Here is an 18,819-nt window from a genome sequence, read left to right as displayed (position 1 = left end):
GTTCTAATTACTCATTTTTAAATAAAGTTTGATTGGAACTCGAGAAAGGATCACTTTAACCAGTAAATTCTCTTTATTTACTTAATTTTGATTAAAACCTTAATAATTTTTATCATTCAATTCAATTCAATTCAAGTAATATTTATTTCACTTTTATAACAATTTGTACAGTAAGTGATGATAATTCATAATAATAAAGGGAAAATAAGTACAAGGATATGATCAATTCGTGAAAAAGGAACTCTGCGAATAAGCAAGCTTTTAGTTGCAGAGCCCTATATAAAATAATAAAAACTTAGTAGAAAATGACATTTAACATTTAAAGAACTACTGTAAGTTATTTTTCACCAATATGATTAGGCATCAATTATGATTAGAGTTAATGTATTATTTATTTAAGTGGTTGATAAAAGATTATTACAAAATATACAGTTGTTTATATTACATCGAACCATCTCATTTTCGTAAACCCTGATATACCTCTCACTTAATTTATATTTAAAGGAACAAATATTTTTACAATTTTTCAACTCATCCGATAATTGGTTCCACACATTTGACCCCCTGTAAGAAAAGCATTTTTGCCCGACGTTTGTTCTTTTGAAATCAATGACAAATTTATGTTTATTCCTTGTATTGTGGCTGTGATGAGATTCAAAGTATGGAAAAAATCCTCGAATGAGTCAGGTAATTTTCCTCCTTGGTTTTTGAACATCAGAGTTAAAATATTCTTTTCATATAAGTCAAAAATATTTAATGTTTTTGTTGCAATAAAAAGAGGCCTTGAAGGGTGAAGGAAATGAACATTACAAATTATGCGAAGTGCCTTTTTTTGAAGTGTATGAATTCTATTAAGATTAGTTTTGTTTCCCGAGCCCCATATTGATAAACCATAAGTAAGAGTTGGCAGTATGAGTGATTTATAAATGATGAGAAGTACTTGGAAAGGTAGAAAAGCTTTTAAAATGTTCATAGCACCTGTATTTTAGATATTTTACTTGCAATTGTTTTTACATGGCTTGTGAAGTTTAACTTTTCATCTATGATGATTCCCAAGAACTGCGTATTTTCAACTTTTTCAAGAATATCATCACCAATCCTTAGCACTAGATTTGAAGAGTCAAAAATTGTATTTTTCCCACTAAAGATCATGTATTTTGTCTTGTTTGTATTTACAGTAAGCTTATTATTAATAAACCATTCATTAAGGCATTTAAGTTTAGAATTTATTGTCTCGTATGCATCAGATATATTTTTATGTTCTAAAAATAGGTTAGTGTCATCTGCAAACATGATTAAATGAGCATAATTACATACTGATGGCATGTCATTGATAAAAATTAAAAATAGTAAGGGACCGATAATCGATCCCTGAGGAACGCCGTACTTGATATGTCTTGCATCAGATTTACAATTACACACATCAATTGTTCCCTTTCATATAAATAGGTGCTAAACCAGTCGAGCACAATACCCCTAATACCATAATAAGGTAACTTATCAATGAGTATTCTATGATCTAAGGAATCAAAAGCCTTAGAGAGGTCCAATTATACTCCTATCGTTAACAACTTGTTGTCAAGTGCTGTTGATATTTTATCAAGCGCCTGTAATAATGCGTGAGTAGTGGAATGACCCTCTCAGAAAACCGAATTGAGACTGGCTAAGAAGATTATGTTTATTCATGAATGTAATAGTCTGGTCATAGACAATTCTTTCATATATCTTTGATAGGCATGGCAATATGGATATTGGGCGATAGTTACTGATGTCATTTTTCCCCCATCTTTGAACACCGGTATAGTTTTACTTAACTTTAATCGACTGGGAAAGGAACCTGTCGCTAACGATGTATTAATTATATGAGAGATGGGTTTAGCCAGTATATCACTATTACTCTTTATATACTTCACACCAATACCATCATGTCCACAGGATTTATTCAAATTAAGATTATTTAAATATTTCATTACTTCATATTCAGAAACTGGCATAAAAAAACATTGAATTTACGACTTTATTACGCATGTTTCCAATAGGATCTGAATTTGTATGTCCATTATTCGCTTTCTCAGCCATTGTTCTGCCAATATTAATAAAATGTGTATTAAATGCTCTGGCTTTTTCTGTAGGACTATTAAACAACTGTGATTTAAGTTTCATTTGAGTTGGGAGAGTAGATAGTCTTTTTCTCCCTATAATTTGGTTGATTGCATCCCATGTTTTTTTCATACTATTCTTACGTTTTTCAAAATCTTCTTTATAATATTCTACTTTTCGATTTCTAATTACCGATGTCAATATATTCCTATACCTAGTATATTTTAGTTTATTGATTTTTGTTGGTTTTTTCTTAGATTTGATGTAAAGTTTTTCTTTGATATTCAATGACCTTTCAATTCCGAGTGTCATCCACGGAAATCGAATTCTGTCTGTTTTTATACGTTCCTTTCTTAAGGGAAAACATTTATCGATCAGTGATGTAATAGTTTTGGCAAATTGTTGGTAAGACTCATTTGCATTTTCACAGGACAAAACGTCTTCCCACATATGGTTTTCGAGCTCAGATCTGAAAGATTGTTTTTGTTGTTCGGAATAAGTACGTTTGAGAATAAAATTAGTTGTTTTTTAAGATATATTCAGGCCTTTTATTTGTAGTGTATTTAGTAAAATGATTTTACCAGTTTTGGCCCACAAAACATAACAATTAGGTAGGCCCTAAAACATTTTTTCTAACCGTGTAATGATCTAAGCATCACTTTTTGTAGGCCTACCTTTCCAGAGGATTTGATGCCTTTTACAAGACACAGGAAGACCAGAACCCAAGCCAGCAGAAGACACAGTGCAAGTTCCCAAACGATTCCTCCAGTTTCGTTCATTGATGCGGATTCATGCAATACACCACGTCTAGGAGTGTAAACGATCAATCAACAGTTGAAAAAATGTCTTGATTGAAAGGAACACTATACAATCATGAAATCGTACTAAGTAATACATTTCGGCTCTAAATAAGATCGCATGAAAACACTGAGTCAGATTCGGGAGAATGCATGCACTGTATTTTGAGAGCATATTTTAATTTGCAGGGGCGGATCTTTTTTTTGGGAGTTAAAAAAAAAAAAAGAAAAAAAGAAAGAAAAAGAAAAAAACGATAGCCCAGAACGCCTCAAATGTTATTTTCGGGCGTCTAAAACACAATGTTGTCTCGATCGGCCCAACTCTCATCCGTTTTTGACATAAATTATTATAACTTACTTCCAATATTCTTCGGTTGGCCTCTCTCTGTATTCTGCATAAGAGTCAACATACTGCGATGTGTTCCAAATACCATTTTCTTTAAAGATACTTAGGGCAAGGAGTTCATCATCTGTTTTACCCAAATCAGAGATATTTTGGCATGTTGTCGTTAACATGATTTGGCTTGCTGAGCCAAACACTTGGCATATTTCAGCGTGCAGTTGTTCGTGTTGAAGTCGTGGTCGCAATGCTCCCACGGTAGACTCTTCGTGAATGACGCGAACATGTAATACATGGCGTAAGCGACAATGACGTTGTAATAGATTCCAACGAACGCTGACACGCTAACCATCCCAAACCCGATACCTGTAAGAGAAAATAATTTTAATATACTGCAATAAAAAAGATATAATTGTAAAGAAAACCTACATTTTAATGACATATTTGTGTTAAACTTTAGGACACAAAATTGGTGGGTGATTGTAAGTATCGTGAGAGAGTGGCTTCAGGTGCTAAAGGATTCAATCTATGGTAGGACAGTCCTTGATTTCTTCAACAAATTCCTAACACAGTTGCACAAAGCAGTTAGGTACAGAGGCATCTAGACCTGCTCTATGGGTGGAGAGAGACAAGGTAAAGTGCCTCAATTTTGAGAGACCGAAATTCAACCGCTGTGCCAACCACTACCACGTAAGTATAATGCAAAACCTACAAGCACTAAATCATACCTCTGAACATAGGCGACGCTCTCCAGACTGAGATTGGACCTTGACTACTGTATTGACCAAGGCATACCTCAAAGAAGAAGATCGGCATTCCGGCGAAAAATAACATAATGGCGTAGGGTACAAGAAAAGCACCTGGTAAGAAGAATTAGTAAATATTTATCTAAACAGCCAGGCTAAAATATCTTACATAACGATTTGAAGACTATGTAGCATACGATTAAGACACTGATAGACCTTACGGACAGAGTCGACTATGTATGGCTACTGTACGTTATATGTTAAAAAGACAAAGAGAATAATTTGGAACATTATTTTTATAGGGTTATATTAAAGAATATTCTCCAAAATAGCCTGTTTTCTATTATTAAATCATCTTATGAGAGCACCACTTATGGTCATGAGTTTATTATATTTATTTGGAAAATACATTTTTTTCTACTCACCGCCACCGTTGGAATAAGCCACGTACGGAAACCTGAGACATTTCCAAGACCAACAGCATAACCAAGACAAGACAAGATGAAGTCACACCAATTACCACGGTTCGGATTTTCATCACTCCCAGATGTCAGGCTTACCTAATCCCCCTTTCATATTAAATAAAATCATTTATTCAATTTTTTGAGTGAGTTAGACTTATAATATATTATCATATTATGAAGTACTGTACGTTTACGTTTTTCTAATATCACCGAGATTTAGGTTTGCTATTCATCCTAAATTAAATGAACATGTGAACTGTTGAATATTGAATTATTCATTTGAGGCAAATCTTCATCAAATTATATATGTTAAAATAAATATTTTTTTCTTCACAATGTGAAATTATCCTTACATTTTTGGGAGCTTTCGAACCGCTATTCACTGGAAATTTTACAGCTCGATGATTGGGGGCGCCATTGGTTTGAGCCGCTGGCTTGGTCTTGGTTGACCAGTCGGCTCAAAAAATATATAGGGCCTAGGAATTAGGCCTAGGCCTATGTGTTGTAGGGGGAAAATAAAGATATTAGAGCCACCTTTGCATATGTTTAATTTTGAGGGGAATGAGCACAAAAATCTGCAGGCCTATGCCGATTAGTTATGACCCTTCCTCGGTGCCGTTCCTTAAAAATCAAATAAGGCCAAATAAAAATATTACTTGTTCTGAGAGTCACATCTCAACAAAAGTTTCCTGGACAATATTCTTTGTTTTTAAATTAAAAAAAAAATTTCCGCCTCAATTTTTTCTGGAAAATTCAGGTGGGGTGGTGAGGCTAAACATATATACTTTTAGTTCCGATGAGTTCTGGAAAACTCGGCTGATTGATTAATAATCTTTTTTGTATGGGTGGCCGTTAGGGCCAAAATACGCTACTGCCTCTATTATATAACTGCCCTCATCCGAGCTTTCGAGATTACGAGAACTTGTTTTACTTTACCTGGTGTGGCTAGTAAAACTTACTGAAGCATGTTCGAATTGTTAAGTTATTGTGTCGATTGTGAAACAACACATTAAAAATCTATTTACAGTAACAGGGTTATTCACAGTTGGCTGACATATTATTTTACGTTCCGAAGCAAAATAAAACTTTCTTTAACCTGTTTTATTTTTTGTATACTGTATACTGTGATAAATGGAAACTCACTGTTAATATTGATAAATCTAAAATTGTTGTATTTAAAAAAGAAGGAAGACTCAGAAAAATTGAAAAATGGTATTACAAGAATCATCAATTACAAATTCAAACCTCATACAATTATTTAGGTGTTATCTTTAATTCAAATGGATCATGGAACACTGCTATAGAACACAACTGTCAAAAAGCAAATTAAGGTTTATTTTGTTTAAAATCATTTATTCACCGTAACTTAACATTCATACCAATCAGTACATGGAACTTTCTTTTTGACGCCAAAATCCTCCCCATTTTAATTTACGGAAGCGAAATTTGGGGATTGTTCGATAATTCCAATATTGAAAAAAACCCATATCGAATTTTGTAAATATTTATTAGAAGTTGGAAATAATGCACCAAATGGCGCTGTTATCTCGGAGTTGGGGAGACTACCGCTTAAAATAAATTGTTTAATGACCGTTATTAGATTTTGGTTACACATTATTTCATTAAATCATGATAAATTTGTATTTAAATGCTATGAGTTTCAGTTGAGAAAAGTTAGTAGAAACGAGAACTGCTGGGCACTACAGGTTAAACAATTACTTTGTTTTAATGGATTTGGTTACATTTGGTTTCAACAGTTTGTATACGACAAAACCTCTTTTCTGAATGAATTTAAGTTGCGTCTTTGTGATATTGAAAAACAAAAGTGTATTGAGAAATTTAGTTTATATTCTAGACTAAGGTTATTCACTCTGTATAAAAAAGAAATAAGCTTAAGCTATCATTATACGAATGTTAGTATTTTAAAACACATACGGTTATTGACAAAGTTAAGATTAGGCATACTGGAACTTGAGATTGAAAAGGGGAGGTGGGAAAATATTGATAGAGACAAAAGAATCTGCAAGATATGTAATAACAATATTATTGAAGATGAATTTCACTTTATTTTACAATGCCCATATTATGCTGATTTAAGGAGCAAATATATTCCAAAATGTATTTACTTATATCCATCTATTCACAAGCTCTGTCTATTATTTTCAAATACAAAATATATTAATAATTTAGCAAAATACGTCTACTTTTTCTGTCCATTTTGTTTATTATAAAATAAGAACAATCACTGTGTAGTAAAAATGCGTTGCATATAACATCAAGAAAGAACACGTTGATTAAAGGCCAACTCAGACAGCGTCGGCCGACGCAGCCCGACCCGATTTATCGTCGGGGACAGTCTTAAGCCGTCGTGAGAAATATTAAACATGTTTAATATTGTACGACGCGACTGCCCCGACGCACACCATCACGTCTGCGTTTAACTCACACAGACCCGACGCGACAACAAATCGCGTCGAGCTGCGTCGTGCGACGCTGTCTGAGTTGGCCTTTAGTCAAACATAATGGTCCTAACATCAATTCGTAAGAAAAATTAACCCAATTCAATACAAGCAGGTTTCTTTGTTCATGTTCGAAGATATGAAACACTAACTTTTCTGTCTGTCCATCAGTCAGTCAGTGGTGGCGCCATAATTTTCCCGACGGGGGTGGGGGGAGGGGATCCGATGTCCCCGACGAAAAAAAGTAGGCGTGGTCGGGGGTCGCTCAAAATCTCTTGAAAGTGTTCTATGAGGGCAAAGCCTCCAAAAAATATGACAATTTAGGGTTTTAAAGGTTATTTAATCGATTTTGGAACCCATTAATATGTAGAAAATATGCCTACAATGCATTTTTCACCCCGCCGGATTGTGGTTTTTTTGTCCCAGACAAGGGGGGTGAGCTCTCCCGGGGTGGGGCGCCACCCCTACAGTCAGTCAGTCATGAATTTCAGGCGGTGTTATATCGGTACCTTCTGGTCGATTTACACTAAATCTCACCGGTGCCTATCTATTAAATAACTATATTTGTAACATTCAAACCTTTAGTAGTAAACTTCAGGTTAGTCAACTGTGTAGTTGAGGAAAATTTTTCGCCTGTTTCTGACTCTCAGTTTATAAAGGATTTGAGTGTACTTTCTAATTTCTAATATAATTTAGAGTTTCATTATTTGGGTGTATTTTCTAATTTCTAATATAATTTAGAGTTCCCCAAATAATAGAATAATAATATGAGGTAAAGATTGACCAATTGCAAAAAAGAAAGAAAAAACCAGACTGACATCCTCTCAAATTTCGGTCAATAAGTATAGGTGGGAAATCATTAAATAATTGAAGGCTATTTGAGGAAATAGCCCATTCTTAAGTAATAAAAGTCGTAATCATACACTGTAGATTGATAACCCTGAGTAACCTGACCGGAAACCAACCATTTTTATCAAACGGAATGCAATCAAACTGAATACAATGCAAGTATACCAGCCTAGTTACATTATAAATTGTACGTTTTAATAAACTGCAAAAATAATGGGTGGTCTAAAATGACATGTGGTTTTAGTTGCGAGAAGTATCGGGAGCCTCTCGTTTGCCTCCCATCGTAGTGTTGTAGTATTCGTGCATCTGCCAGGCCTGTGCTCGGTTTGCCTCCATCTGTGGTCCCCAATCAGCTCTGGGCCTGCTCATTACCCTCCAACGCTAAAGAAAAAAAAATAAGTGCAAGAATATTAGATCTACAAATCAATTCAATTCAAATGTATTCGGCATCGCATAAAAAAACAATTACAATATATATACAAAATGTGGTAGAAACAGTTAAAACATTAAAAACGACAGATGCCATGATTGCCCATGAAAGTCTTTTAAAAAAAACTTATTTCCAATGGGGTCCCAGAACAAAACATATTTGATAACATAAAGCGATACAGAAAATATTTCATTGCAAAAAAACATGGACATTATATGAACTAAAACAACTGCTAATAATCAATTACTTATTGATTGTTTCATTGGCAAGATGTATTTCTACAGTAACCTTAAATGAATATATTGACGGTTTACATTTAATACTTTGAGGTAGTGCGTCCCAGTCTTTGATGGACTTGTCAAACCATTTTAATTTAGCAATCAATACCAGAACAGATTAAACATGGATAATAAAAAGTGTTTTTCGCATCAAGTATCTAGTACAGTAGCCGTGACCCTGGAACGGATTACTCATCTCTCACCGTCTCTTATATTATTATATTACCAAATTACTATGGTCGCAAATCGAAATCTACCTAATATCAATGTATTACAGAATGTTTATGCAAATAATCCTATAGCAACATAAGGTTGCTGCATGGAGGTGTGTTTGTATCACGCATGACCATAAGGCCTATAGATGCGTGTGGATTTTAATATTTTACTTACGTCAGCAACGCTTCCACTTGCTTTCAGAAATTCGTAAATCATAACCAAAGGAATAAAAATGAGTGTGAGTCCAATGATTACCCAGCCAATGACACGTCCCCAAAGCGGGTATAACTCGTCATTGTATGTTGGCTCGCTCCAGTTCATCCAATTATAAAGCAACACAAACTGAAATATAAATCGGATCATCGTCAATTCAATTCAAATTGATTTTAGGTTTATTTCGGGTTAAATTTCATACAAAAACACAAACATCACAATTACAAGAAGAAGCAAAGAATAAAAGCAAATGTAGTGCTGCGAACCCGGGCTCTCCTATATTTAGTTTTCACATCATCATAACGTGAAAAGATGTGTAATGAAATGAGAATGATGGTCATATGTTAATACAGTAATGATGATGATGATGATGATGATATCGTTATGGTGATGATAATGATAATTACGATGCTCGATAAGGATTTGTGTTGCAGTTGTCATAAGTTATCTAAATTCAAATTTTGATATACTTTTACTATAAATCTCTATTGGAAAGGTCGTAAAGTTATCAGATAGCATTTTACATTTGTTAGATACAATGTCGGATGCTTCTTTGATCTTGTCACTTCTACATTTGTTAACGTCAAATTTGGATTCATAGTGCTTTGTAAGTTCATCGATGGAAATGATTATCATGATTAACACTGGCATGTAACGCCTTTCTTTTACAATCATCAACAACTAGCTCTCCATAATTTACTAGGATTCTTTTGACAGTAAAGTCTATTAAAAGAATTGTGTTTTTTGAATGCAGCATTTTTATTGACTGTACTACTTCATTGTAAAAAAATTCAGAACGCCTTGACATTTTATAAGTTACATCATCGTTGTTATTTTAAACATTATAGAATTTTGAGTTTATGAGGTCTGTTCTAAACCTAAAACCACATAGCACGTTTTTTTGAATAAAAAAAATTATTAGGCTATCTATAGGAAAAGGTTACTGGATGCCTAATTGTAATAATATTAATAATAAATAATATTAATAAATAATAATAATAATAATAATAATAATAATAATAAATAATAATAATAATAATAACAATAATAACAATAATGATAAAAATAATATTTATAAAGCGCACATATCCACTGCAGTAGTGCATATAAAGTGTTGCATAGAAATGTGAATTTTAAGATATGAATTAATCAATGCAAAGTTTCAAATAAAATTATTAACCTTATGCAGGGTTAAGTACTGTATTCAGTGTCATTTCTGTTCAAATGTGGTACAGTATGAGCATTGTGTGGGTTGTTAAATTATTAGGCATACAGCATACAGCAATTAACATAATTAGTTTGGCATTTGAAGTTTAGGGTTCAATAAATAAATGATTAAAGTTTAATAATAGTATTGCATTTTTCTTCCATATAGTATTGTATTATACAATTAAAAACCAATAGTAAAAATATGTTGTGCAGGGAAGAGCACTGAATTGAATAGTACATTTAATCATCATCCTAGCATCAAACCTCGATAAACGTATACTTTTTTATTCATATTCAAAGATATGACCTACCGGTAATTTATAAAAACTCCGAAGAATGCAGTTCTATTTTAAATCTAACTTCATGTTACATTTTCTAATAAATTTTCAAAATACAGTAATTAGCCTATGTTATGCCAAGGCTTATTTGATGATCTAACTTATGGTAGCCTAATTGTAAAGAATTTTGTTGCACAGTAATGCTATATATACGATGTAATTCAATGAATTGTTGTTTGACCTGTCATTTTGCCATTGAAAACCGAGATACTTACGAGAAGCAACGATGGAGTGATAACAGTCCAGTTCAATTGCCACCAGAGGAAGAATGGGGCTTTGTACAAGAGTGAGTCGCCAAGCATCGACCTGATGTCATTTGTAAATCGCTTGATTCCATACACCCATGTGATAGCCACGAGCTCCAGAAGCCCAAACACGATCAGACCGATACTTGGGGCGTAAGAATCAACGAGAGAAACCCAGTAAGCGCCCGACCTGGTTACGCACACCAAACCAAGTACGTAGCCTAATATACACACAACGAGCGTCACGAGTGTCTTTCGTTTCCTCAAGTAGCTGGGGCATCCATCACATATAGCAGTTACCACCGTCTCAATGGACACAAACTATGAAAAAGAAATCAAGTTATCTTGTTTAAAAGATGTAAACCTAATGTTTAAGTTAACTGCTCCAACATTCAAATAAAATAGATTGTTCATTAAAATTATCAGAATGCATTATCAATTCAAATACCGGTAAGACATAGATCAAAACCGTTTTTACTAATTTATAAGTAGGCTAGTAATTAACATGCAAAAAAGACACATTAGGCCACGTGATTCACTTTACCTGGCTGTCCAGACCAAGGGTGATCAACATTAGGAAAAATATGATAGCCCAAAACGTAGACCCTGGAAGCAGCGATAGACCTTCTGGATATACGATAAACGCCAATCCAAATCCTATAAAGATAAAAAAAAAAACAAAAAAAAAAATTTTTTAGAAATTGTTATTTTATCATAAATACCACAATCTTGCCGTCAGGCAAATACTTTTTGTGTTAAAATGTGTATCTTGGATCACTTGTGTACCAAAATTGAGTGTCTCATGGGTTTAATAATTATCGAATTACTGTATGTTATATCGACTTTTAGCAATTACGTCATCAATTTAAAAGCCCCACTGGCTTCTCCAGATTAAAACCAAAATGGAGATTGAGTATGCTCAATTATGCACAAAATACTAATGTGTAAGCTCTAACTAAAAGAAGAGTAGGCACTTTACGCAAGAGGACGGGGAGCCGTCGACAACGACAATTCGGTTTAAGCGCCCAAGTGTTTACTGTGGTCTTCACGCTCTGAGGAGCACAGAACCACAGTCGACCCGTCCTGTTGCATAAAGAGTGCCTAATATTTGGGTGACTACGGGCTTATCAGAATTATGACGTAAACTAGTGGAACTGTCATTTATATATAAATATATTACAGCTTACCAGAATCTACTACTTCTGGAACTGGCTTGTTCTGCTCAAGGGCCACGTGTCCCAATACGGAAAAGATGGCAAATCCAGCAAAGATGCTTGTTGCACAGTTTGCAAGTGATACAAAGACAGAGTCACTGAGAATGCAGAATTAACAAATTGTATAAATGATAATGTAATCATTATCCTTAATATCACTTGAATGCAAGCAATACAGTACTCTTTGTTTATTACTTTACTTATTTAGTATTTCAATGTGCTATTCAAACTTACAAGTAACCGTTGTTGTGGAAGCGATTATACGATGAGAGGGTAACCAGTCCACCCCAAGCAGCACTGAGAGAAAAGAAGATCTGTGTAGCGGCATCAAGCCACACCTAAGGGGTGAAACAAAAGTTTTATATCAGTAGGCCTATAGTGTTTTTATTCCACCCATCCAGGAAACCTAACTCCGTTCCAAATTTAAAATGGGATTCCGGTAACCTTACAACACAACTAGATGGCAATGAGGTATTCGCCAAATACATGGTGTTTAGGTCTTGATGTTAAAAGCCTGGGTTGCAAACAGGAGCTGCACATAAAAGTGATGTTTTGCCTTATGTATGAAGTTTAAATTTGTGAATATGGATTTTTTTTTAGAAGATCTGATATTAAGAAAAGTAGATGAGGCGCAAAGCCATGCAGATTTTTGTATGTAATAAAAAGGGTTCTAAATGGAATAAAGATGACACATGTAACCAATGTAGTCCCTTGAGAATGGTAGTTATTAATGTGCTTCAATTTTTTTAGCCGTCAGTATGGTCTAAATAAATGACGCGGTCACATATCCAATATCTGGTGAGATCCACAACATACGCAAAATTGTGGTGGACGAGCATCACGTGTTAGATTAGAACATGTACTAACCTGCGGTGTAGTAATATCATCCCAAACAGGTTTGATAAAGAAGTCGATACCGTCCTGAGCCCCGTCCAGCGTTACCCGAATGAGTAAGGCGAGCAATACAGCATACGGAAACGTAGCAGTGAAATACACAACCTACACAATGATTAATAGCAAATTGTTAAAACCATCATGCTATTACAGTGAGAAATTCAAACATATTTACAGACGCATACATTACAAAAAAAATTCTTGTTTATCATTAAAAATAACTACATTCTTTTGTTGTTTATTTTTAGTTAAGGACGTGAATCGCTTTATAATCCCAATGTGGTTAGATTATCTCTCTCAAGAATAATATGGTCCTTCTATTTGCAGCAGACATAATACCTATCATTAGGCATAATGATAGGTATTATATTATCAATAAATGCATATTATTGTAGCAACATTAATAATCACAATTGTTGGCACTGAAATAGCTATTGGTTTTTAAACTCTCATTATTCGTACCTTTCCAGAGGATTTGACGCCTTTGGCAAGACATAAGAAGACAAGAATCCAGGCCAGAAGAAGACACAGAGCAAGTTCCCAAACGATTCCTCCAGTCTCGTTCATTGATTCAGATTCCTGCAATACACCACGTCTAGGTGTGGAAACGATCGATCAATCAACAATTGAAAAAGGTTTTATTTTTTCTTATAATTATTTGAATATTTATTAGCAAATGTATATAGATATAGAAGTATCTAGGTTAGGTCTGGGATCCAGTACTCTAGCGATATTACACTCTCGCCATGATAGCGAGAGCAGATTCGAATCAGTTAAACTTGCCTAAGTTGACTGTGCCTTAAGTCGAATAATTTCTAATTCGATCTTATTTTACATGCCAAGTTATTGTGTTTTCCATTAACAATCTGTAAGTCGAATTTTATGAAGTCGAACAATATTTCAATGACATTATGGATTCGACTTAGGCAAGTTCAACTAAAGAGATATCTAATGTATACAATGAAATTCAAGGTAGGCTTCTGAACTAAGCACCTGTGTGAACCTTCCTTACACGACCCCAGTGACGGTGCCAGAAATTACTCCACGAGGGGCCAAGATTAAGGTCCCCATCAGAGGTCCAACGTATCTCGGGCGAGAGGTCCAAGCCTCTAGACAGGGCAAATAGCATATTTAGACTGTAAAAAATGCTTTTATGAAGCATTAAATCCATGTTTTCCAACGAAAATATTAGCTTCTTTCTTAGGGTCCCTCATCTATTACTTACTTCCAATATTCTTCGGTTGGCCTTTTCCTGTATTCTGCATAAGAGTCAACATACTGCGATGTGTTCCATATATCATTTTCTTTAAAGATATTCAGTTTAAGGAGTTCATCATCTGTTTTACCCAGATCAGTGATATTTTGACATGTTGTTGTCAACATGATTTTGCCTTCCTGAGCCAAGCACTCGGCATATTTCAGAGTGCAATTTTCCGTATTGAAGTCGTGGTTGCAACGCTCCCATGGCAGATCTTTCGTGAACGAGGCGAACATGTAGTATATGGCGTAAGTAATGATAACGTTGTAGTAGATCGCGACGAATGCTGACACGATCACCATCCCAAACCCGATACCTGTAGTAGCCCTGTCTCTTATACACATCTAGATGTGTATAAGAGACAGAATCAAGATAGCCGTTAACATTGTTAAATTATATATAAATGATCAAAGAAAGGTAAACACAGTGTTCAAATAAAGGACATGATAATACATCAACGAATGTTGTCCTATAAATAAATAAATTTTGTAATAAAAATGCCTCTGACGGGATTCTAACTTGCGATATACACGCTATTACAGAATAGGTACGGCTGGAAACAAATAGTAGCATATAACATAAATCAAGATAGCCGTTGACACTGTTAAATTACTGTATATATAAATCATCAAAGAAAGGTAAACACAGTATTCGAATAAAGGACGCAATACATCGTGTAGCATGGCTCTCAACGAATTTTGTCCTATAAATAAATAATATCTTGAATTATATTATATGTTACTATGTAACAATAAACAATAATAGATATTTGTTTTAAAAAAGACATACCTCTAAACATAGGCGATGCTCTCCAGACTGAGATTGGACCTTGACTACTGTATTGACCAAGGCATACTTCAAAGAAGAAGATCGGCATTCCGGCGAAAAATAACATAATGGCGTAGGGTACAAGAAAAGCACCTGGTAACAATAATTAGTGAATGATGATATTTACCTTAAAAGTCAAACTCGTTTATTTTAACTTTAGGCCTAGGCCTAATTATAAAAAGACTATAAAATTCCGAAGTCGCAGGTAGAGATTCTTGTTTCGATAAATCAGTATATTCATTCCTCTTGAAAATATATAGCTATTATTTGCTTAAAAGAAACGATTAAATTCGTAACATATTGTAGAGAATAAATAAACAAATTGAATAAAATATAAAAAGGCATTAGTTTTATAAATGAGCACTCTGATCGTGGTGACCTGACGTCAGTTATGAATAACACATTGTGAGTTCTCCACACATTATTCGGTGTGATAGGCCTACTGCCTGTAGATCATTTTGTACATAAATTATACGCAAAGTTACTGTAAATTATTTATATATGCCTAGAGTTATATTATAATGAAGTTTGTACTGCGGCCTTCTCGAATAAGTGCGATATTAGAAGCTGACAGCTAGTAGGTCACGCATGAGAGCGCTATCTACGGATATTGGTATTAAACTTGGAAACAATAGCTGAAAAAGGTTGTATTCGCACTTACCACCACCGTTGGAATAAGCCAAGTACGGAAACCTCCAGACATTTCCAAGACCGACAGCATAACCAAGACAAGACAAGATGAAGTCACACTTATTGGACCAATTACCACGGTTCGGATTCTCATCACCCCCAGATGTCAAGCTTACCTGATCCCCCTTTAAATAAAATAAAGAATATTTTCACATAAAATATTGCATTGGATTATTTCGTGTGACTATCTCAGTGGGCTCTTCTGGTGTCGAATTGGGCAGTGCACAGGAGACAATTCCCTACTCTTTCCCGAAGAATGTACAGTACTGCGTTCTTTAATACGGAAGCCCGTTAGTGTCAACAGTGAATAAAAATTTCAAATCAGTTAACTGGCGGCCACCAGATAATTAAGTGGCGGCCGTCATATAATGGCTATATGACTGCTATTATAAGCTATGACAAGCTGTAGCTAAAATTACTAGCTAGGCCTATTACGATCATGCGCTTTAATGGCCCGTTCTACATCGAGATAATGCTGTACCGCAACCTGGGTACCAATAAATAAGTGGCGGCTGCCAGATAAATAAGTGGCGGCCGCCATATAATATGTGGCGGCCGCCAGATAATTAAGTGGATTTTTTATTTATTTTTTTTTGGGGGATTTTTTTTCAAAAAATACATAGATGTTACCATGCTAATACTAATGGGTCGTTTAAAATGACATAATATTTGATTGAGCTGCACGAGTAATGAAAAGTGTTATTTGAACTTGAGTTACATACTGTGACAATTTTATTTATTTTTTTAGTTAGATCTGGGTTTTGCATAATTACTTAGGCCTACTGACTACTAAAAATATACGCTTTCAGGGGAAAGCACAAAGAGTAAGGATAGCGCGTTTCTCAAATGAAACAGGGTGACAGTTATTTTCAAATTAAGAGAAGAGCCGAGAATAGGCAGCTCTAAAATACTGGATGCCAAAGACCTGCCAAAATGGCAGAGCACCAATGAATGTGTAAAATGAGGCCTAAGCCTAGTTATATAGTAAATAGTATCTGCAGGTTGTTGTTGATTACAAGGCTAGACCAAGTTAATTAATGCCGAAAGGATTATTTATTTTTATTATTATTTATTATTATTATTATTATTATTATTATTATTATTATTATTATTATTATTATTATTATTAATTATTATTAATTATCATTATTATTAATTATTATTATTATTAATTATTATGTTACTTAAAACCTACCTTAAGGGGAACTTAGACAATGGATAAATTAGAGAACAAATAAAAAAACGACGTTAAGGGGAAATAACACAAAAGATATTCCCTTGGGCTAGTTATCAATATGCCTAGTAAATAGGTTCTTGATTACAAGGCTTAGGCCAAGGTAATTAATGCTGAAATGATTATGATTATTATTATTATTATTATTATTATTTAACATTAATTACATTCCAATGATAGTTTGGCCAAGTTCAATAACGCCGGAATGGTATATTTTATTTATTATTATTTAGTAATAATATTTCTCTTATGCACTCTATTTTTTATTTCATGCTTCAATTGTTTTCCCCTTTTTTCAAAATTTCAACCAACGTCATGTGAAGCGTGACTGTTGGTGTCAGCCTAGGACCTAGGGACCTAGTTTAGGGAGTGCCTATGGTAGGTAGGACTTAACTCAGCCTGCTTTAGGCCTGTAGTTTATCTTCTTTCTCAGCCTTTGGTATTACTGTACCTATCTACACTTTATAAAAGGGGGTACTAGCTGTTGTGTGTTGCTATCGTATTCAAACAAACACAATTAAATGACACAATAAACAATATTCCAGCTCTACAATAGCCATTCGTTGTTTATTCATCCACCAGTCCCGATTTAACAACATGTCCGAACAACACACGAGGTATGCTAGTCTTGTAATCCAGACACTACATCTTCCCCCTTCTTTAGCATTAAAATCACCCAATTGAATCCTTATAAATATATTGTATACAATAATAATTTCTTAATATAAGCTGGTGGAATTACATGCTTTGAATAGGTTTCATTTGTTATGATACTGAAGATTACTGTATTTGTTTTTTCCTCACTGCCTAAAACACTGTCAGTTTTTTTTTTGTTTTTTTTGTTTTTTGTAACTTTAACAATAATAAACATCATCGTAATATTACAATTTTACAATGATTATATCTTTGCTTTTTTTTTTTAAATCACATATCATTATTTTTTAATTTTCTATCATTCCTTATCATTTTAAAATATTTTAGTATCAATAAATAACACTGTATAACAACAATAACAGTTTTCAACATTTCAAGAGAATTCTCAAATTCTAGTAAAACTAAAAACAACTCATCAATATGAACTGTGACTCACATATCACATATCATTATTTTTTAATTTTCTATCATTCCTTATCATTTTAAAATATTTTAGTATCAATAAATAACACTGTATAACAACAATAACAGTTTTCAACATTTCAAGAGAATTCTCAAATTCTAGTAAAACTAAAAACAACTCATCAATATGAACTGTGACTTCTTAATCCTTAACAATCATCAAACCTTTTGGGTTTTTTCCTCTTTCTTACTGGTCTATTTTAAATATTTTCACAATTGGTTACACTGTCATCTTTCTCTGTGTCAATTTGCTTATGTTGTTCAAATGTATCTGTCTTACTGTTATCACAAATAATTTCATCATTATCTATTTGTTTCAGATTATTATTTGGTATTTTGTTACCATTTTCTTCGTTTACTCTTTCATTGTAAGATTGAACATGTGTCGAATTTCTTTTATATCTTATACCTTGTGGTGACTCAAACACTACACTATTTCCCCGTTTCTCTATTACTTTGAATGGTTCTGTGTGATATGGTGTACTCATTTTGTCTCCCTGTGTCTTTTTAACTAAAACCTTATCTCCTTCACACATCTCTCTCGCTTTCGCACGTCTTTTCTCATCAATGTATAATTTGTTTTTTTTTTATACAGCGTCGCGATCTGAAACATCTTCATCATGTACAGTATTATCCTCCAATTCTGGTAATTTTGTTCGCAATTTTCTATTCCACATCATTTCCGCTGGGGTCTGTCCAGTAATACTGTGTGGGGTTGTACGGTATGCAAATAAATACACACGTAATTCTTTCTTCCAGTCTTTTCTTTCAGCTTGCGCAATGCGAATTCGTTTCATTATAGATCTGTTCTGTCGCTCCACCTCTCCATTTGCAGCAGGATGTAATGGTGTGACGCGTCTATGTTTGATTCCATTCTCTTTCAGATAGGTCTCAAACTCAT

The 18,819-nt window shown here is 34.0% G+C and overlaps 1 protein-coding gene and 1 pseudogene across 1 annotated transcript in view; both read right to left on the bottom strand.

Annotated features, from left to right (window-relative positions):
- Positions 1-2,436: 2,436 nt before the first annotated feature.
- On the bottom strand, positions 2,437-7,874 carry LOC117118601 (annotated as a pseudogene).
- Positions 7,856-18,819, bottom strand: part of LOC117118614 (sodium- and chloride-dependent neutral and basic amino acid transporter B(0+)-like) — a 29,229-nt gene continuing 18,265 nt past the window's right edge. The window contains exons 2-12 of the mRNA XM_033263252.1: positions 15,540-15,693; positions 14,840-14,971; positions 14,018-14,366; positions 13,255-13,387; positions 12,766-12,897; positions 12,133-12,236; positions 11,872-11,996; positions 11,229-11,341; positions 10,655-11,005; positions 8,854-9,021; positions 7,856-8,136 (exon numbers count right to left, since the gene is read on the bottom strand). Of these exons, the coding sequence (XP_033119143.1) occupies positions 7,996-8,136; positions 8,854-9,021; positions 10,655-11,005; positions 11,229-11,341; positions 11,872-11,996; positions 12,133-12,236; positions 12,766-12,897; positions 13,255-13,387; positions 14,018-14,366; positions 14,840-14,971; positions 15,540-15,693 (1,902 nt within the window). The 3' untranslated portion in view covers positions 7,856-7,995. The remainder of the gene's footprint in view (positions 8,137-8,853; positions 9,022-10,654; positions 11,006-11,228; positions 11,342-11,871; positions 11,997-12,132; positions 12,237-12,765; positions 12,898-13,254; positions 13,388-14,017; positions 14,367-14,839; positions 14,972-15,539; positions 15,694-18,819) is intronic.

The sequence above is a fragment of the Anneissia japonica genome, unplaced genomic scaffold (genome assembly GCF_011630105.1).
Source record: "Anneissia japonica isolate Jap-2015-1 unplaced genomic scaffold, ASM1163010v1 scaffold376_len1572418_cov194, whole genome shotgun sequence".
NCBI classification, from domain to species: domain Eukaryota; kingdom Metazoa; phylum Echinodermata; class Crinoidea; order Comatulida; family Comatulidae; genus Anneissia; species Anneissia japonica.
The sequence above is the reverse complement of the archived record's forward strand: the minus strand, read 5'-3'. Positions and strand labels throughout refer to the sequence as shown.